Below are 22,307 nucleotides of genomic sequence, written 5' to 3'. Positions count from 1 at the left end.
TCAAGCAATTTGTAACAATCAAACTACAAAGACCAAAGATTTATTGAGTGTCAAATCTATGCAAAGAGTTGGCCATAGTTGTTCCAGTATGTGTCTTCTGTGAGGTCATGGGAAGCAAGAATAATTTCAGCACTTGTCAAAAATTCAGTATTCGATGTTTTAGGATAAGAAATATCGGTGATCAAAAATACATAAAATTTCTAAAATACAAAGAAAAGAAAAATTTTCGGACCCTTCATTTCAGGTTCAGGAGCTATTTGGTTAATCTCTTTGGTGATAGATTCATTCATTACATGCAACAATTTAGTATGTGGATATTTTGTGCTGGGCGATATGCTAACATTTAGTGAAACAGATTTGGATAAAGTAAATAATGGCCACTCACTATATGTCATCTTTATAGTTTCCTCTTGAGATTTTTTTTCCCCTTGTATTTTCTTTCTAAAGCAATGCATTAAAAAAAGTATATCCAAATTAATTTTAAGTTAGTATCATAAAGAGTGTAATAGCACAGTTGAATTCAAAGTAATCTTGTTAGGGCTTCCCTGGTGGCGCAGTGGTTGACAGTCCGCCTGCCGATGCAGGGGACACGGGTTCGTGCCCCGGTCTGGGAAGATCCCACATGCCGCGGAGCGGCTGGGCCCATGAGCCATGGCCGCTGGACCTGCGCGTCCGGAGCCTGTGCTCCGCAACAGGAGAGGCCACAACAGTGAGAGGCCCGCGTACGGCCAAAAAAAAAAAAAAAAAAAAGTAATCTTGTTACATTGAAAAATAACCCAGAGGTAAATATAAAATTAAAAGGAAGATATGAGGAAAAGTAGATGGAGCTAGTGGGTGGTTAGATGAAGGAAAGGGGTAGTTTATTGATGAGGGCCTAGAAAATGAATGATGGGAAAAGACAGCTCTCAGATTGAATGAGAAAGAAAAGAATGTCAAAGTAGTCCTTTTTTTTTTTTTAAGTTGCTAAGTATGGTTACTGAGTTGGTAAATTTAACAAATGCTGCTTACGTAAAGCACTATTGCAAATAAAAATATGACTAAGACATGGCCTTCTGAAAAGAATCACAGTCCAATAAAAAAATGCTGCAACAGAGCTACAAATATTGTGCAATGTGTGTAAAAAGGGAGAATGACTTTATTGATGGGAATAGGTTGGTGGTCAATGAAATAACCACAGGGTGCTAAGTGTAAAATATTTTAAAGCCATCTGTATTAGAGCTCTCCAGAGAAATGTTTTAAAGCCATCTAAAGCATCTGACTTATTAAATATGTATTTTTAATGGATTGTTAATATTCGTCTAGAATCTTGAAAAGCCTTAAGTTAAAAATGAATTCAAACAAAATAAATCCTCTGAGGCAAAATTTGATTAAGCAAGCCACATTATTCTTTTGCTACAAAAAAATATATACCTTTTTTTTGATTTGGGGAAAAGTTTCTAATTTTACTGTACAGTTGTCCCTCTGTATCCAAGGGGGTTTGGTTCCAGGACCCCTGTAGATACTAAAATCCACAGATGCTCAAGTCCTTTGTATAAAATGGCATAGTATTTGCACATAACCTACACACATCCTCCCACATATTTTAAATCATCTCTAGACTACTTATAATACCTAATACAGTATAAATGTTGTGTAAATAGTTGTAAATACAATGTAAATGCTATGTAAATAGTTGCTGGTACAGGGTAAATTCAAGTTCTGCTTTTGGAGCTTTCTGGGTTTTTGTTTTTATTTATTTATGTATTTTTAAAATCAATTAGTTGAGTCCAAGAATACAGAACCCTTGGAGGTGGAGGACCAACTGTACTTAATTATTTTATTACAAACTATATATTATTAGACTTCATGATCATTCAAAACCACACTGATTATTTTTTTGGCTTCCTGTAGCACTTATCCTTTGTACAGTTGATTTGTTCCCTTGACATCTCTTATATAGTTTGCTTAGGTCCTTTGAAGTTGTAAGCCTTTTGCTGTTTGCCTATATATGTGTGAACTTTTTGAGAATAGCAACTAAGTAACTTGCTTCTTTTTGTCTACCTTGTGCCTGGTACAGTGTAAAATCAAATAAGGCAAGAATTTGAAAATTTGGGATTATCAGTTATTAAATTAGTTAAACAAGGAGGCCTTTAGACTTGAGGTGACTCTAATGCTGTATACCTCTCCAAACCACAATCTAAGCCTGTAAATGAATGCTTCAAGATTATGAAATTGAAACCTAAGGACAACCAATCACAAACAGCCAACCAGGCTTTAAGTTGTAGTCAATCAATAGTATCCTTACTTTACTTCTGCCTTTTCTCTATAGAAGTCTCTCCCTGAGCTCCTGTCAGTGGAACGTTCCTAACCACTTAAAGTTTGGCACTGCTGGATTGGAATTGATTTCTGCACAAAGTCCAGTTTTTGTTTTTGTTTTGTTTTTTTGCCAGCGTGGCTTTTGGGATCTTAGTTCCCCTACCAGGGATTGAACCTGGGCCCCCTGCAGTGGAAGAGAGGAGCCCTAACCAGTGGACCACCAGGGAATTCCCCAAAACTCAATATTTTTTAATATGCCTCAGTTTATCTTTTAACACCATTTAACTATCTTGGTTCCTCTCCTCTACACCTTTCCTAACTTTTCTATAGCCTGTTTTTAAGGAAAAAAAAGCAAGACTGCAAAGTTCTGCTTAAATAGAAGGCTTTCTTGACATTCCTCTTGGCCCTCTTTGACCATATCCCAGCAGAATTTTATTGTCCCTCTGAACTATCATAGTATCATATATATATTTCTGTCACACCACTTGTTTCAAGGTTGTATAATTTTGTTTTTGTGCCTGTTTCCCAATGGATTTGAGTGTCCCTTGAGAGTAAGAATAATTATATTATTTGCCCTGGTATCTCCCATGTCTAGCACTATGCTAACTAGTCTACTAGTAGATACTCAACAGATGTTTGTTGATTGGTAAATTAATTTAATAAAATAGATTTCTCAAGTTTAATTTCTTTTAGGCAAATTTCATCTGATTTCTAAGTTAGGAAGAGTGGAAAAAAGTGTGGAAGCTCACTGTGGAGCAGTACTTGCTGGACGATGGAATTATGAAGGAACAGCATTAGTTACAGGTAGGTTATCTGCAAAAATGACATTTAAAATGAAATTTTTAAAGAAAAATTTCCAAAGGAACAGAATATTTTCATTTAGCAATAGTGTCTTTCATTGTCTAATAGCAAATAATTGGCACAGTATTGATCTAGACTGCTATATAATGTTATCATTCAGAGTGTCATATTAGTTTTCCTATATGGCTTATGAAGAATGTTCTGTCAAGAAGGTTTTGGAATGGTCAAGTGTGGGGTAAATAAAACTTTTAATTCTTTAAAATTCTAAAATTCAAAATATTCTCATTTAACTTTACCCCCCTTCCATCTCTTTTCCATCTCCTGCCCTACTGCAGGGATTCTCATCTTCACCTATCATATTAGTTATCTATTATTGCATAACAAGTTATCCCAAAAGTTAGTGACTTAAAATAGTAAACATGTATTATCTCACAGTTTCTGTGAGACAGGGAACAGTTTAGTTGGGTGGTTCTGTCTCAGAATCAAGAAGTTGGATGGGGCTGCAGTTATATGAAGCCCCATTGGGGCTGGAGGATCTGCTTCCAAGATGGGTCACTCACATGGCTGTTGGCAAGAGGTCTTACTTCCTCTATGGCTGTTGCAGGAAGCCTTACTCAGCTCCTTACAACATGGGCCTCTCCATAGGGCTGCTTGAGTGTTCTAACAACATGACAGCTGGAGCTTCTCCCTGAGTGAGTGATCCAAGAGAGAGCAAGATGGAAGACACAATATATTTTATGACCCACCATTGGAAGTCATACTCCATCATTTCCACCATATTCTATTAGAAGCAAGTCACTAAGTATAGACCAAACTGAAGGAGAAAGGAGAGAGAAGTTAAGCTTCACTTCTTAAAAGAAGGAATAACAAAGAATTTGTGGATATATTTTAAAACCACCACACCTATCCCCTGGGCCTTCTGTAGGACTTTTATCAGTGAGTTTCTCTTCTCTTGCCTGTTTTTTCGACACCTCCTTTTCCAGTGTTTTTTTTCTTTTCCTTTTTTTTTTTCAGCATATAAATGTGTTCAGATGTCATTCATCTTGAAAATTGAGAAAAAAGAAATAAAAATCCCTCCTTTAACAAATAACTCTAGCTACAACTTCCTCTTTCTTTCTTTCCCATCAGGCAAACTGTTTAAAAGAGTAGTTTATTACTTCACTCCATTCAGTCCCCAACTCACTGGAATTTGGCTGTAACTCTCCTAATTACACTGAAAACACTTTTCTTAGAATTCTAGGATGGAGATGTCAGTGAAAATGAAAGCATTATTTGAATAATATACTCATAAGTCTTCTAAGATTAAAGGAAAAAAATAATTTTGTCATTGAAGTCAGGCTACTTTGATAAAATTGTTTCAAAGTAATTTCAGTTAAATTTTATTTAGGAAGCAGTGATATCTAAGTAGAGTAACTCGTGTCTGAATTTTAAATGTGCATTAGTGTAGATACTGCTGATTTTTATATGTAAATTTAATGTTTGCATTTATTTCCTATAGATAAAAAATCAATTCTTTTTTCTTTATAGTTGGAGAAGATGGACAAATAAAAATCTGGTCAAAGACTGGAATGCTAAGATCAACTTTAGCTCAGCAAGGTATGTATTATAATCAATTAAATGTCTTTGCATTTTCCTGTAAAAATAGTCTAATATAGTTAGTCTAATATAGTTCCTCAGGCTGATTTTGTTCAGGTTCAAAACCTGAAATCTCTTATTTCTATTTACACTTTTTCCTCTTACTTTCATGTTGCCTGATGGGCCATGGTAACTGTATTGTTTAAGCCAAGAAATATAAGACCCACTCAAACGCTTTTTCTTTGTTAGTGAATCTATATAAATGGAGTTATAGGCTAATGATTCTTTTTAAAATAATTCTGAAGCATCATGAGCATATCCTATCTAGAACAGGATTGGGTGTCTAGTTAAGTAAATAATAATAATAGAAAACACTGAGTATCTCCTTACTTAAAAAGTTCTAATTATAACATAATAATAGCACCCTTTCTAAATTATGTTGTACATCTATACTAATGGAGGGGAACAGATACTCTTATGATTCAAAACTTGGTAAACTACAACTACGTAGAGCAGCAGCTTGGTTTTCCATGTTCATTGGGAAGAAGTGCCCATAAAGTCAATCCAGTGGTCATACCTGTTGGGATTTAGATTACATATGATTTTTTTCCATGTAGCAGATTTATTTTCCAAGTTAGGTTTACTTAGGAACAATAAAGCAGTTTTAATGTTGTCCTGAGCCCATATCAGCTGATCTTCAGAGACAGGCTGCCAAAAAGTTTGCAGATTATTCTTCAGAAGTATATGATAAAGTCATTTTGTGAAGCATCTCTCACAACTGACTTCCAAAAATTTCCAGATTTCATTTTTTAACTCATGTTTACTCTTAGGATATGTTAAAATAGTTACATTTCTTTAGCTACACATCAACCAAATGTTAGCAAAGGTAACCATAAGTAATAGGTAGTGGTTATCTCCTGAGGTTAAATCTTTGGTACAGATGGTCTCCAAATAGAATATTTATCCGTGAGTGGAAAATTTAGAGTTCATAGAAACATCCATCAGTAAATTTGTTAGGGAAAGGTGTCAATTTATTGTTGCTTTAGTAATAAAGTATACCTTTAGAAAATAAATTTTATTTTAATCTTCTAGTAGGCATGGACATTTACTTTTGGCTTTATAATTTTTGTTAGAGCTAATTACTTGGCATTCTTACCTTATGATGTCTGACTTATGAGCAGCTACACAATTCGTTTAGAGATCATCACCACCCCCTTGGAGATGGGGCTGCAGTTCTTTTCAGCTGTTGCTGCTACTGAGACATATCCTTTTTTCCTTTCTTTTCTCTTTTGCTAAATATGTTGTCTATAGAAGACACAGATCTTCAGAGAATTTTGAAAGCTTACCTCATTACCCATTATAATAATCTGAATTCTTGCCTAAGATCCTTCACCACTGTCCCTGTACAGCTCCTTCTCTTTCTTTAAATTCTTCCCAATCATCTCCTTCCCTTTTATTACCCCTTGGATCTACCATTTTGGACTTTACAAAGTCTAAAGTTGAAACTTAGAATAAGTTGTTTAACATAAACATTGTTAATCATAGAGGGTAGATGACATAGTGCTGTTGGTTCAGTACTATAGTTTACCTGTATAATAGGTCTGGAAACCAGATTGCTACTTATTTTACTCTTATAGAGAAAATGCATTTAGAATTCCCAAATGTGCAGAGGCAGTGTGGAAGCCCAATATATTCATAAATTAAGGACTTTTTATACATCAGAAATCACCAGATGGCCCGTGGGCTGAATCTGCCCCACTAGCATGGTGCAGGCCCAACATTAAAAATTAGGATATTTTACATACATATTTGGATTTCTGGTGTCTTGAAAAATTGGAAGAACTGGCAACATTAAGTCTGCTTTCCAGAACAAATACAGTCAGCTGGAGTTCAATAGTGGCTGCTCCATTTTTAGTTGGATTTTAAGTTTCTCTTATTTTTCTTGCACTCTACATACTTCACTCATTTATATTACATGGTAGAACACAACATAAATCTCTGAAGGGATTTGAGTTTGCAACTCATATTTTCAATAATAGTGATCATAAAATTTTGATTGTTAGTATGTGCCTTGCAGGGAGCACTTACATCTTTTTAAGTATTAATTTTTAATAGATACTACATTCACATGGTTCAGAATTTAAAGCATAAAGAAGGGTATAAAGTTATCTATTAAATACTACGCATGTCTCTCGTATTACCCCTGTCTTCCAGCCACCCAGCAAACATTCCCAGAGGCAACTGCTGTTACCATTTTCTTGTGTAGGAAATTTGGTTTTATATGTTCTTTTTTTTCCCTTTTATAAACAAGTGGTTGCATATTGTATCTAGTATAATATGCTCCTTGCTTTTTTTCACTTGAATTGTGAACTGTCTTGGAGGTGGTTTCATATCAGTGAATTAAAATCTTCTTCAAGTTGTTTTCCAAAGTGAATATACCATTTTACATTCCCAGTAGAAATATATGAAGGTTCCAATTTCTTCAAATCTTCAACACTTGTTACTGTCTTTTTTATTACAATCATCCTAGTGACTGTAAAGTGGTATCTCACTGTAGTTTTGATTTGCATTTCCCTGATGACTAATAATATTGAGCCTCTTTTCATGTGCTTTTTGACCATTTGTAGGTCTTCTTTGGAGAAATATCTGTTAAAATCCTTTGCATATTTTTTAATTGGGTTGTCTTTTTATTGTTGAGTTGTAAGAGCTCTTTATATATATTCTGGTCAATAGACTCTTATTGGATATATGATTTGCAACTTGGATATGCAACTTCCCAATTCTGTGGGTTTCCTTTTCATTTTCTTGATGATAGCTTTTGAAGCACAAAAGTTTTGATGAAATTCAGTTTATCTATTTTTTTCTTTGATTGTTTCTACTTTTGGTGTTATATCTAAGAAACTATTGCCTAATCCAAAGTCATGGAGACTTACATCTATATTTTCTTCTAAGAGTTTTATAGTTTTAGTGCTTATGCTAAATGTATGATCTTTTTTTGGTCTATGATCAATTTTGAGTTAGTTTTTGTTTATAGTATTTATTTTGGAGAGGGATGGGTGGTGCTCTTTTTAATTTTTTCTTCCTCTCAAATAGATGGATAAATAGGATTTTCTTAAAAGCTAAAGTACATATTATGTCTTATAAGATAGGTAATTTTATTATGTATTCATTGGATCATGTAATGGTATTTTACATCAACATTCCAAATAGCTGTAATTTCCTTAACATCAAATGGCTGTGAAACTGCTGATCATTTTTATCCTATTTGAATCTTATTCTTCTCACTCAAGGTTTATGTTAATTATGAGATTAATGAACAAAACTAAATTAGGTAGATTTTATTTTAGTTAACTTACTGGTATTTCAACTGAATAATCTGATATCTTTTTCTAGATTAAGAATTATAAATTCACTATAGAACTATGCTTTTAATTTTTGAATTTTTTAAAATTAATTAATTTTTGGTTGTGTTGGGTCTTTGTTGCTACACACGGGCTTTCTCTAGTTGCAGGGTGTGGAGGCTACTCTTTGTTGTGGTGTGCAGGCTTCTCATTGTGGTGGCTTCTCTTGTTGTGGATCACGGGCTCTAGGCGCGCGGGCTTCAATAGTTGTGGCACATGGACCCAGTAGTTGTGGCCCGCGGGCTCTAGAGCGCAGGCTCGATAGTTGTGGTGCATGACCTTTGTTGCTCCACAGCATGTGGGATCTTCCTGGACCAGGGCTCGAACCCGTGTCCCCGGCATTGGCAGGCGGATTCTTAACCACTGTGCCACTAGCGAAGTCCCTAATTTTTGAATTTTTGATCATTGCTGCCACCCACACTTTCCTAATAAGGCATAGATAGACTTCGCCTGTTTTATCTCTGGGAAAAATCATTAGAGAAGTTAAGTTATAATCACATTAACCCTGAAGGAAAAATCCCTAGTTATTTATAAGGTTTGATATATTATAGGCTACAAGTTTCAAGGGTGATTATAAATCTGACCTACTGTGAGCTAAATGCTAAAGGTTCAAGTAAAAAGACCAAGGGAGGTAGAGGTCGGGGACTCCTGGCTTCTTTGAGGAGAAAAACTGTAAATTTTGGCACAAAAATGAAATAACGTAAGCCTGAATTACTGTAAGACTCAGAATTATGTAAACAATGTTGAAAGCATCCTGTGATTTTTACTACATGTTTATGTTAATTGTACTTTTTCCTTGATGAGTAGAAAAATTCCCAAATTCATTTCTTGATGATTGGAGGCAGATATAAAGATAGAAAAGTCATGGTCATCACCTTCTCTTCCAATACAGAAAAAGCATTAATCTTGCTTTTTTTGGGGGGTGGGGGTGGGGCAGGGGGTGGAATTTGACTTTGTTTAAAAACTATTCTTACTGGTGCCTATCAGGAATTATTTTTCCTTATTAGAGAAAAATAATGTGTAAGCCGAGGATAATTATAATGAAGCCCTATCTTGTGTTACATTGTATATTTTAATTATAGATTAAAATTGAAGAGAGTAATACTGCAAACCTTTAAGGACATTTCCCTTATACTATATTCAAATAGAAGAAGGAGATGACAAAACATGGAACCTGTTTATAATGAATTTGGTAAAGGAAATATAAATAACTGTAACACAAGGCAGAATGTACTCGTTTCTTTAAGGCATTGTGGGAGGACAGGAAAGCAGAAATGAATGCTTTGTGGGGAGAGAAAGTATCAGAAAGGCTTCCTGGCAAATACTGCAGCATCTTTTAATTAGGCTTCGAAGGATAAAGAAATTAGGTAGGATAAATAAATGAGCTTGTTGGCAATGAAGTGGAGCTATGGAAGAAATTAGATGATCAGAGGCACAGAGGAAGAATGGCGTGAGGCGTGGAAGTCAGGTGAGAAACCCCCTTGGGCCAGGGGTAGGCTCTGGCCTACCAGAGTGTAGGCTCTGTGAGGGATGGTACTGCCAGAGGGACCAAGACACTGATATTCGCAGATGCTAAATGAAGGGGGTTGGAGTTTATTCTATAAGCATATAAAATCTTTTAAAAAAATGAGCAGGAGAGAAGAGATAAAGTCTGCCTTTTTAGGAAGATTACCTTAGCAGTAATATGTAGGATAAATTAGAAGAGATAGAGGTTAAATTGGGGTCGCTGGTATGGAGGTTACTGAAATGTTTTATGCTATTGTGCAGTAAGGCTTGAACAGAGTCAGTGATGAGGGTAGCTGAAAAAAGTGAATAGTTCTCAGTGGCCAAGAGGAATGGATAATCCTGTAAGAGGTGAAGAATTCAGAGGAAGAAGTGAGGGGATATGTGTGGAGGGATGATATATGAATATGTAGAGTTTGAAGTTCTGGCATGTCTTTGGGGCAAGTGGAAATGTGTTAGAGCTCAGAGGTAAAGGCTGAAATATTATTGTGTGTCAGTTGCAGAAAGGTGAAAGGTGAAGCTATGGAGGAAGTTGAGATCCCCAAGGGAGAGGTGACTGAGGCTAGAAACTAAAGAAACAAATGCCTTCATTTCAGCTTTTTTCTCTGTATTGACCCAGTGACATACACAACCAAAAAGTTGTTTTTTTGAGGAATAAATCCCACTCGATATTACTTATTTGTTAATACATGTCCCTACAAATAGAATGAAAGGGAAATAATTCTTTGTTTTTGAATTCTTAATGATTTGACAACCAAAATACTTGAGTGTTTACTCCCATGCACAACACAATAACAAATGGTTGCTTATTGCATTACAAAGTAGTAGTGGTAGTAGCTAACAGGTCGTGCTTATAGAGTGCCAAACTCTGCTCTAAGTTCTTTACTTATACTCACAAGATGTAGACCTATACTGCACTCAAGGCAAAGGTAGCTAATGCTTCATTGTAATAGTGAGAGTTTGTTTCAAAATCATTCTTAAAAGCATGCAAAAACAACATTTTTTAGGGGATACCTTTTAGTATGAATGTGAAAAACATGGTATATTTGACCATGTACTTCCTTAAAACAATTGAAATACATTTTTGTCTCCTTTTCTGTGGTTTAAAATGCCTTCAACAAGTTGAAAGAATTTAGATAATTTGTTTTACAGAGAGATAAGGGTCTGACATTTAACACAACCCCAGGTGCATGTGGTTTCTTAAAAAATGTCAAAAAGGTCACATGATCTTAGTGTACAAAGTCAGAAAAACAAGATCTTTTTGAGTGTCTTAACTGAAATGGAGCATAAATAAAAATTCCCAATATAAAAAACAAATTAATTATTATAAAACTACTTTTGTTTTTTGTCCATTTTTGTTAATAAAGAAATTAATAACATCTTATCATATAATTTGCTAAAGTTTTTGTTGTAAAGGCTATATTATTATTTCCATACTGACTTTGCAAAGTGAAGTGTAGCATTGGGAGTAATTCAGTGCTTTAATAAATACGTTTTTTAAAAACATTTTAAATATTAAAGATTTGTTTCAAATGCTAGTGAGATGGATTTTTTATAATAGAAATCATTTTCTCTGTGAAGCTAATTCATCCACTTTCAATATGGCCTTCTCCAGAACCACCCAAATCAGAAGTTGTATAGCGATAAAAACATATATACAGGAGTTTCACACTTAACATTTTATTATAAATATAAAGAATGAATATAAGGAAGAGTTTTCTTAGTTCTTGATGTTATATTCATTTATTCATTCATTCATTCATTTATTGATTGATTGATTATTTTTGGCCGCATTGGGTCTTCATTGCTGCGCAGGCTTTCTCTAGTTGTGGTGAGTGGGGGCTATTCTTCGTTGTGGTGCATGGGCTTCTCATTGCGGTGGCTTCTCTTGTTGTGGAGCATGGGCTCTAGGTGTGCGGGCCTCAGTAGTTGTGGCGTGCGGGCTCAGTAGTTATGACTCACGGGCTCTAGAGCGCAGGCTCAGTAGTTGTGACGTATGGGCTTATTTGCTCCGCGGCATGTGGGATCTTCCCGGACCAGGGTTCGAACCTGTGTCCCCTGCACTGGCAGGCGGATTCTTAACCACTGTGCCACCAGGGAAGTCCGTTATATTCATTTTGAATATTGGTGGTTAGGAAGCTGGAACTTCTTTAGCTATTGATCTTATTTAGGATTGCTTATTTATCATAAGTAACTCTATATTTATTTTTTGATTGAAGGAATGTGGTTAAAAACCACATGCTGTAACAAAAGAATTACTTAAATTTTCCTCTATAAGCCTATTTCGTTTTATTCTATAAATTACTATACCTGTTTCTTTAACAGCATTATTATTTAAAAAATTGTTTTATAAGCAGGAAATGAATAATCTCCATGTCCTAACAGGAGAGATAAGTATTCTGAAGATTTATAAGGTTTATAAACAAGGAAATGGTGACACAGTTGACTTAATGGGGCCACAAATTCAATGTGAAAGAGGACATAAGAGTCCCTAACTCCTCATCCTATACCCCAAACCATGCCTTTTACCACAACTAAAAGACTAGAGTCACATCCTGTATAACTCAATGGGAGCTGTGTTTACTGAATTATTTCCTTGGGGGTAGATGTTTGTCATAGTTTTGTATACACTCAGGAAAGTGTTATTTTACTGAGTGTATTCATGAAGATGTGATAGTCTATAATTAAAATACATAAATTTACGTTTTTTGCACAATACTTACAACTATAATAATGGAAATAAAGAAGGCACCTATAATTCTACCACTGTATCAAATAAGCTTTCCTCTATTATTCCCTTACTGTCCTCACCAAGAATCATGTTTGGAATATCTGAAATTTTGATTTACATTTTCTGGGGAGTTTATTAGACTTGAACTCTGTTCATTTGGAGATTTACTTTGAAGCCCAGGTCAGCTCCTGGCTACTCCCAGAGAATGTTTCAAGAGAATATACTTACTAAGTTTAGAAGAAGTACCCTCTGAGGTCAGCCATCTCACTGCTCATCTGTAGGTTCCTTTGATACAGGACAATCCTAGATGTCACTGACTGAACAGGATGTTTAGACCCAATATAATATCTAACCTACACCATGAAAGGAATGCTTCAGGAGTTTTTTGGACTAGGTCTAAATCAGACTTTCTAAGTCCTGTAAACCATTAAGACTTGCTCACAGTTGAATTACATTCTGGTTGGGAAAAAAATGGCACTAAAGGAGTAGGGTGCCACTTAAACACAGCATTTATCTTTCTGAAATTTACTCCCTGTTGATTACTGATTACTCCCTGTTGATTAGCATCAGTTGGGTTTTCCATTTAAATAAACATCTTACTGATTGCTTGTAAATCCTCAGATTCAGATTTCATTTTACTGAGAATGTAAATTACTGAAAGATTTATTCAATCATTCACATAAAGTCAACTGCTACAATAGTCTGACTTAGGAATCCTAGACAATTTTTAAAAGCTTTGTTTTATAAATATAAATAGGTTAATATTTCATAGATTAATTATATAAACTTGATTCATTTCCCTAATGAACAGGTTCTAATGAATAGGTAACTGGACCAGACAGTGGAGCACAGATAATTTAATGCTCTCAATTGATATGATATTCATTATTTATTTAAAAAATAATTTGTTTTTAATTTTCCCCATTTTTATTGAAGTATAATTCATGTACAGTGAAATGACAGCTCTTTTTTTAAAAATAAATTTACTTATTTTATTTTTGGCTGCATTGGATCTTAGTTGCAACATGCAGGATCTTTTTTTATTTGCGCCATGCAGACTTCTTAGTTGCGGCATGAATGCGGGATCTAGTTACCCAACCAGGGATCAAACTCGGGCCCCTTGCATTGGGAGCACGGAGTCTTACCCACTGGACCACCAGGGAAGTCCCCAGAATAATGTCTCTTAAGAAGCCAACAAAGAAATATTCTCCAAACCAATGATAATAAAGAAGTCCAAATTTAGTTGAGGTGTACCTTTTTACTAGTTGGTTCTCAGGAGAGTTGGCTTAGTCAACCACAAGCTGAAGGCACAAAAGCAAAAGTCGAATGTTGCCGCTGGAGCACACTGCTAGGGAACGAAGACTCAAGTGTTGACCGGGTGAATGATCTTGGTGGGGCCGCTGCAGTGTTTTCACCATTGCTGTCGCCATAGTTGCTTATTCATTTGTTCTTATTGATCAGCCGCCAGTGGTGCCCCTCAGCAGCTGAGCTACAGGGTGCTTCATCAGCAGCCTCAGATGTCCATGATGATCTCCTGACACAACACCTTCACTCTTATAGCAAAACAGCTTTCCTTATAAAAACAACTTCATTCTTAGATCAAAACAACTTCATTTTTTCGTGAACGAGTGGATTTGAAATCATATCAAACCACTACACAAGAGTTGTTGATGATGGGAAATGATAAATCATGACTTTTCTGATACCTTTTTGTATCTTAACATAATGAAGTATATTTATTTTACGTTTTTCCATAGCACACTCTCAAAGTCCTAAAAGCTCCGTATTTTCTCAGCAAGGTCAAAAGTAGTAAAAAATATAGTTTATCAGTTGCTCACAGTAGATTTTCAACACTCAATCTTAACCTGGTCTATGTTTCAGTATCAGGCTTATACTGCAGTTTGGATGGGCCATTGAATGAGGAAATGAAATGACACCCCAAATTGCTTTTTTGATTTTCCTAACAATCTCCCTTTTATAAAGCATAATAATTTAAGTTTATCAGGTTTTTTTTCTTTTCCTTTTTACAGGAACACCAGTGTATTCAGTAGCATGGGGCCCTGATTCGGAAAAGGTTCTTTACACAGCAGGCAAACAGCTGATCATTAAACCTCTTCAACCAAATGCTAAAGTTTTACAGGTACTTCTCAGGCATTTGTAAATTGTTATTGGGGTCTGCCAGACTGCTAAGTGAGAGGTCACTTTCTTAGGAGTCCCTTTTTTCTGGGTGGTCTTGTTATAGTTGAAGCTCTTAAGTGTGTGGTTTTATCGGCCTTTGTTACAGAACAGGGGATATCTGGTTATGTTTCCAACGAGGTTCACTTCCCCCTTTTTCCAACTCACATTATACCAGTAAGTCATAAATGTGTTCTGAGTTACTAAATTATCACATGATTTGGCATAATAGCCATCTTTAAATTTAACAGAGTCAACCTAACATGTATAGATTTGAGACAAAACAGGACTAAATCATAAAACTTTTAAGAGGTTGTTTAGACTGTATTTTTTATCATCACCTCTAGCGTCTTCCTCCTCATTGTTTGTTCAGTACCCTTGAGCTTTCTCTAAGACCCTAGAATTCTTTTAGTATTTTTAGAGTGGAGGGGGCGTCAATGTAATGTTTAGAACAATTGGGTATATATAATTTTACCAATTATAGGGAAGCAAAACAATAGTGGCAGTTAAGACAGGTCAGGGGAGGACAAATAAATGAAAAACCTTTAAGCCTATATCCAGGATTTTGATGTTTGATTTCAGTGCAAAGAGGCAGAATCATTTTCTTCATATTTTGATAATGACACAGTGTAGTGTGGGTAATAAGATTACAGGCTTTGGAGTTAGTCACCTGGGTTCAAATGTTCACTTACTTATATGTGACTTTAGGCAAGTTATAAAATGTCTTAGCGCCTCAGCGTTCTCATCTCTTAGATGTGATGCTAATACCTACTTGATAGGAATGTTGTGAGGATTAAATGAGTTAAATTGCAAAGTGCATGGGACAGTGCATATAATCAAAATATTGAGTGCACACAATGAAGAGTAGTTGTTGTTGATATTGCGGTGTTGTTCTATCATCTCTACCTTTTAGTCAGCCCTTAATAAATTAGAGCCATGGAGGCCAGTTAAAAGGTATAGAATGACCACGTCCTGGGTAAGGGATTTGGTGCTGGGGATTGACTGGCTACAGCAGGTATAAAAAGTGTTTTAAGAAGAAACATTAGGTTTAACAGTGAGTAGATGTAGAATTTGGAGAGTAAGGATATAGAAATGGCTTTGAGATTCCATATTAATCACTTCTATGTAGAGTATGCTATACATATTCCACACAGTCATCATGCATTTACATTTTTCTACATGCAGAACACTCTGCTAAGAACTGTGGAACAACAGAAAGAGAAGAATTTGGGGAAAAGGAATAAGCTAGGAAAGAGGACTGGCTCTGACTGCCTTTAGTCAAAGTCCTTCTAATACTGCTTATATTCTGAAAATGTGCTTTGAAATCATACAGCAAAAGCAGGCCAGATGAATCTTTTAGTTTATAGTTATGTGATTTGTTAAGGTACCTGTAATTAGGCATATGTAAGTGAAACTCAGGAAGATGCTTAAATCACCATTGATAAATTATCGTTTTGTGGCTCGGTAAAACCTTTGGCCCAGGAGGTGGTGAAGGGAAAGAAAAGTATCCATTGCCAAAATTCAGCTAGAGTGGAGAGGGGTTAAAGTATAATTAGTAACTTCGTGCAAATCTTCTATTCCTTTTGGAAAACTAAAGCTGCAGCAATTCTCCTTGGGCATAAACACATACTCACATTTGGATTATTCACAAAAAAGAATGCTTATTTAATTCTTGCTTGTAGAGTACAGTTCAAAAGTATATATTTCATTTCCCTTAAGAGCTTTAGGGACTCTTCTAGAGACCCAGAACTTGGTTTCAGAGTGAGGAGACTTCTGTTTATTTAGTCATTCAGTGGGAATGTAGTGCATACTTACTATATCCTAGGCGCTATGCTGGGGTGTAAGGTATTAAAAGTGAAACAGAACATAGTTCCTGCCTTCTGTGAGGAGCTCACGATTCAAAGGAATTTTACAAAATGCCTAATACATTAAGAAATAATTGAAAAATGTCTATGCATTATATGTAATATGTGAATATATGTAATATATAATTGATATTCTAAATTATAGTATAAGGAAAATTTAAACCATATTTTGTTCCTAACTTTTGAATATGGAAAATTTTATTTTTGTAGTTTTAAAATGAAACTCTTGAGAATCTCTGCACGTGTATATCTCTATATATCTATATTTTGTTATTTTTGTCTTTGCAGTTTATTTTAGGACATTGGATTAATTTAGCAGTAAATTGTGAAAATTATTGCTTTATCAAAACATTTGTTTTTTTTTGTTGTTTGGTTTTTTTTTTTGCGGTACGTGGGCCTCTCACTGTTGTGGCCTCTCCCGTTGCGGAGCACAGGCTCCGGACGCGCAGGCTTAGTGGCCATGGCTCACAGGCCCAGCCGCTCGCGGCATGTGGGATCTTTCTGGACTGGGGCACGAACCCGTGTCCCCTGCATCGGCAGGTGGACTCTCAACCACTGCGCCACCAGGGAAGTCCAAAACATTTGTTTTTGACAGAGTGTATTTTTATGTATCTTGAATAAAACAAGCTATGAATTATTGCTTATTCCTAGGGCTTATTTGACCCTAATTTGATGTTTTTTTCTGTATACATTAAGAATAATAGATTTTCCCGGGAAGGCTCTGTAGAGAGAAAACCCTTAAAATCAGTCACTCTTTGAAACAAAGTTAGTTGGTTCAGACATTAAAATGTACCTTATAGTCTTCAAGAAAAATTAATCTTTTTCAGTTATATTATTCTGCTTAAACCTAGTGAAAGATTAATGGCTTTTAATTATGTGCGTGGTTAATAGCTAAATGAGCACATAAATTATATTTAAGATCAAGAAGACATCCACGCTTAATTTCTAGATCGCCAATTTTTTGGTGACTTAGATATATACACAAATATGTATGCATTCTATATATGTGTAGAGTATATATCTGTGGGAAACCTTTTGTTATATGGTTAATGCAGCAGAATTTTCTCAGAGTAGTTAGTGACTACTCCAGGGACATGAAGGTAAAGAGAATGAAGCTTAGGGGAATGTACAGAAGAGAATGAAGAGAGTACTAAAGAGGATGTGCATGTAGTAGAAGTTTTTTTAAAAAATAAAAGAATTAGTAAATAAGAATGAAGGCAGTATCAGTAATGGGATCAACTGTGCAAAGGGAGCAAAATTTGGATTCAAGTAAGTTTTGGAGTACATAACATATTCATTCCATTATTATCACACAGATGTCAAGCTTGGAATAGTTCAATAGCAAGTGATTTTCCATCTGGAGTCCAGGCAATTGAGGAAATTAATAAGGATGTGAGTTATATAGTGGATGTCATAGTGCAAGGTGCTTTTCATTAGTTTAAATTGGAAATGAAACCAGCATATTGGTTATGAAAGGAAGATAGGAGTCTTCTCCAAGAAGAGGACAAAAGAATCATTAGAAAGAGGCAAAATGCCTTTTCTTATTTAAAAAACTTTTCAGTGCTCTTGAAGTTATAATAAATATCTTATTTTTTTCTCATAGTGGAAAGCTCATGATGGCATTATTTTAAAAGTAGACTGGAACTCAGTCAATGATTTAATTTTATCTGCTGGCGAAGACTGTAAATATAAGGTATGTAATGTTTGAATAATGTTTGAATTTATCACCTGGTTGAAAGAATCGAATTTTGGTGAAAAGTATTTAGCATGTAAGAGTATTCTTTTAGTCCTTCTCTTTAGCCATATCTTTTAACTCTAATAATTTAGCAAATTGTTATTTTATAATTTTCAGTGGCATTTTGAAGTGTTGCCTTTCTAATTTGGCCTATTTCATTGACCTATAGAATTTTTTTTTAACTTACCATTTTAACCATTAAAAAAAATATATTTATTTGGTCACGTGGGGTCTTAGTTGTGGCAGGCAGGCTCCTTAGTTGCGGCACGCATGTGGGATCTAGTTCCCTGACCAGGGATCAAACCCAGGCCCCTTGCATTGAGTGTGTGCAGTCTTAACCACTGTACCACTAGGGAAGTCCCTGACCTATAGAATTTGATTTAATGAGTAGCAACATGAAAACAACTGCTAGTTTTAGTGACTCTTTAAATCAATTTAAGTTTTTTTTTTTTTTTTTGTGGTACGCGGGCCTCTCACTGTTGTGGCCTCTCCCATTGCGGAGCACAGCTCCGGACCCGGAGGCTCAGCGGCAATGGCTCACAGGCCCAGCTGCTCCGTGGCATGTGGGATCCTCCCGGACCGGGGCACGACCCCGTGTCCCCTGCATCGGCAGGCGGACTCTCAACCACTGCGCCACCAGGGAAGCCCTAAAATGGGTAGTTTTTATGATTAATTAAAGAGTTAGTAAAATCTGAAATTATCATGATGATACCATAACATTTTTGGGGGAGATATTTAGGTTTCCAGGAATACAGCTTCCCTACCCCCACCTTGCCTTGTTGGATAGTAAAGACATGTAATTGCTAATATTATAAAGTGATGACTTCTAAATCTTTACCTGATACTTTACTAGAAGCTACAAACTTGTTTGTAATAACGTGGTGACTTATAAAAGAATTTTTAAAATTTGCTTTTTGTAGGTATGGGATAGCTACGGCCGCCCTCTGTACAGTTCACAACCTCATGAGCATCCTATTACCTCAGTTGCCTGGGCTCCAGATGGAGAATTATTTGCTGTTGGATCATTTCATACTTTACGCTTGTGTGATAAAACTGGGGTAAGTTATAGTGGTAAGCAATCACAGATGTGCTGTCATAATGCACAACACACCTGGTTCTCAATCTTTAAAAAACATTTTCAGTGATGCATTTGACTGCATCTTTCTGGTTTGTCTTCTTAATATACTGGTTCAATCAATTCCAGATTTATGGGACCATACAAGCTCTTTAAGTTCATTCTGAAGATTGGGTATGTTCTCTACTATCTTTCTGGAAATACTTATTTTAAGCATGGTTGTGAAAGATGGTAAAGTGTTAAAATTTATGCCCAATCAATATAGAGGGTTCAGTTTTTTGTTTTTTTTTTTTTGTGAGGGTTCAGTTTTGAACCTTTTTTTTTTTTTTTTTTTTTGCGGTACGCGGGCCTCTCACCATTGTGGCCTCTCCCGCTGCAGAGCAGGGGTTCCTGACGCACAGGCTCAGCGGCCATGGCTCATGGGCCTAGCCGCTCTGTGGCATGTGGAATCCTCCTGGACCGGGGCATGAACCCGTGTCCCCTGCATCGGCAGGCGGACTCTCAACCACTGCACCACCAGGGAAGCCCCCCTTTTTTTTTTTTAACTGTCAATATGTTTCATACAAAAATTTTGGTTGCATATTTTTGGTAAGGAATTGATACTAAATTTTTTGAATGGTCATTTTAAAACCAAAGAATTCATATTTGAATGTGTGTGAGATTTTTCTCTCACAAGAGAATATGCCCTCTATACAAATTCTGTTTAGAACTTAGGCAAACAGCCAATCTCAGCAGTATTTACCCACTGTACTTGAAGAATGAATTGTTTCATCAAAGTGCTCCAGAGGTGGCAGCATTATATGAGTGGGGCTATTCCATACTGTTCCTAACTATGAGGAAATCACATAAGTTTTCTGTGGCTTATTTTCCTTAAATGCAAAACAGGACAGTTAATTTAGAATTCTTAGAGCTTTTTAAATGACCTATTAAGTTTTCTGGTTGCTTGTTTTTTATCATATGAAATATAAAGTCCTCTGCCTGACTTTGAAGCTGTCTGAAACCTGGTGCCATAAAACCTCTTGTCTTTTCCCCCCCATTACTCTCTAATTTGTATGTGTTCAAATCAGACTCATGAATCTTCTCTGCCCCTCACTAACGTCCTCATCTTCTCTTTTCATGGAATGCTCTCATCTCTTACACTTAATGAGTTCTTCCTATTTTTTAAGGCTCACTTCATATTTGACTTCTTTTCATGATACCTTCCATAGATAAAGTTTATTTATCTATTTTTCTAACTTCCTCTCACCTAGATCTCTTTTCTTAGTTTTAACATAAGGATGTTAAGTTAGACCATCTCATTTTCATCTGATTTTCTATCAATGATTCTCAGCCTATAGAATATATATTCTCATTTTCACAGTGTATTATATACTCTTATATCATCCATTTTAGTTTTATGTATATTGTTTTTGACTCCGTAGATAGTTTATAAGGTCCTATAGCTTAATGATTCTCTATTATCTGTACAATGCAGTAGATACTCAGTAATTCACTAATAAGTCCATTTAAGCATAATAATTTAAGTTTGCCATTTTGATGAAAATATTTAAAGATTTAAAAATCTTGGGGCATTGAATTGATCGAATAACTGAATTAAAGATTTACTTAATTAAACACCAAACCTATTTTTAGAATGTTAACTATTCAGGAAAAGTAAATTTTCTAAAAGAATTTTGTTCCTACCTTGTTCAACTGAATAGACTGAATATATTGTAATAATTTTTTAAGACTTGAGATTGACATTTTAAATATATTTTCTTTTATTCAATAGATATCATATATATACTAGTCATCAGAGAGTATTTTGGAAACTGGGGATGGGAAGATGTAAAGATTTTCACTCAAGTTGTTGACAGTCTAGTGGAGAATCAGACTATAAGACTGTGTAAATGCTATACATGAGGTTGCTGTGTGCAAGCACAATAGAGGAGTGGCAGAGCCTAACTCTGCCTGTGGGACACTGACTGAGAGCTGAGGCTTGAAGAATTAGTAGTTCTTCAAGGAGACATGGTGGGAGAAGAAAGTTGTAGGCAGAAGGAACCTCTTGTGCATCAAAGTATGGTGCTTTTTGTGCAATGTCAATAAGATTTTGCATGGGATGGTACCAGGAGATAATACAGAAAAGGTTCTCAGACCAGATCTGTGTTTGCCATCTAAAAGAGTCTAGATTTTACTATTTTAAAGTGTAGTTATTTTATGTGGAGCCCCCTTAGGGGTTACTGTGGGGTAGAAAAGAGGTGAGGAGGTTGAGCCCTTGGTACTCCTCCACCCAGAAAAGCTCTACATGAATCAGCTTTGATATATATATATATATATATTTTTTTTTTTTTTTTGCGGTACGTGGGCCTCTCACTGTTGTGGCCTCTCCCGTTGCGGAGCACAGGCTCCAGACGCGCAGGCTCAGCGGCCATGGCTCACGGGCCCAGCCGCTCCGTGGCATGTGGGATCTTCCCGGACCGGGGCACGAACCCGTGCCCCCCTTCATCGGCAGGCGGACTCTCAACCACTGCGCCACCAGGGAAGCCCTGTTATATAGTTATTAAAAGTGATAATCTGCTTTCATAATGCCATGAAAAGATTTTTAAGATATATTGTCAGAAAAAAGTTACAAATTTTATCTATAGGATGGTCCTATTTGTGTAAAGATATGTGTCTATATATGAATAGAAAAACAGTCTGACAATATAACACATTTTAACAATGGTTATTCCTGGAGTTTGAAGTGATAGGTGATTTTTTTTCATAACTGCGTTTTCTAAAGTTTTCAAATAAAAAACATGCTTTGTATAATTTTTGAAGAGGGAAAAAACTAGATTTATCCTTTAATTTTATTTTGCTTGCAAAATTCATTGGATTCTCTAATCATGTAATTCAGTTTTCTTTCCTTTTTAAACAAATGTTGAGTTTTGAAGCTATTTAATTTATATGTATATATAATTAAAACATGGAAAATTGTTTTTAAGGTGATATAGAATATATACATCTTTATTGGGAAGTAATTCTGTTCACTAAGATATAAATGCTATAAGCATTTTGAATCAAAACCAAATTACCTACTGCATAATTACTTCCTGCACATCTTTTTAAAAAATGCCAAGCAGACATTCCCCTTGTGGAGTTTACTTTCTTGTTGCTAAGACAGGTATTAAAT

The 22,307-nt window shown here is 35.6% G+C and overlaps 1 protein-coding gene across 3 annotated transcripts in view; it reads left to right on the top strand.

The window, feature by feature from the left end:
- IFT80 (intraflagellar transport 80) overlaps positions 1 to 22,307 on the top strand; it is a 106,084-nt gene that overhangs the window by 22,260 nt on the left and 61,517 nt on the right. For 2 of the 3 annotated variants that reach the window (XM_060149919.1, XM_060149921.1), the window contains exons 2-6: positions 2,989 to 3,099; positions 4,624 to 4,692; positions 14,337 to 14,446; positions 17,950 to 18,039; positions 19,002 to 19,139. In XM_060149919.1, the coding sequence (XP_060005902.1) occupies positions 4,665 to 4,692; positions 14,337 to 14,446; positions 17,950 to 18,039; positions 19,002 to 19,139 (366 nt within the window). In that variant the 5' untranslated portion in view covers positions 2,989 to 3,099; positions 4,624 to 4,664. Of the gene's footprint in view, positions 1 to 2,988; positions 3,100 to 4,623; positions 4,693 to 14,336; positions 14,447 to 17,662; positions 17,739 to 17,949; positions 18,040 to 19,001; positions 19,140 to 22,307 lie in introns of those variants that run through there. The other variant, XM_060149920.1, reaches the window with a different exon arrangement.

This window comes from Lagenorhynchus albirostris, chromosome 5 (genome assembly GCF_949774975.1).
Source record: "Lagenorhynchus albirostris chromosome 5, mLagAlb1.1, whole genome shotgun sequence".
NCBI classification, from domain to species: Eukaryota; Metazoa; Chordata; class Mammalia; order Artiodactyla; family Delphinidae; genus Lagenorhynchus; species Lagenorhynchus albirostris.
Note: the sequence above shows the minus strand (reverse complement) of the source record. Positions and strands in the feature narration are given on the sequence as shown.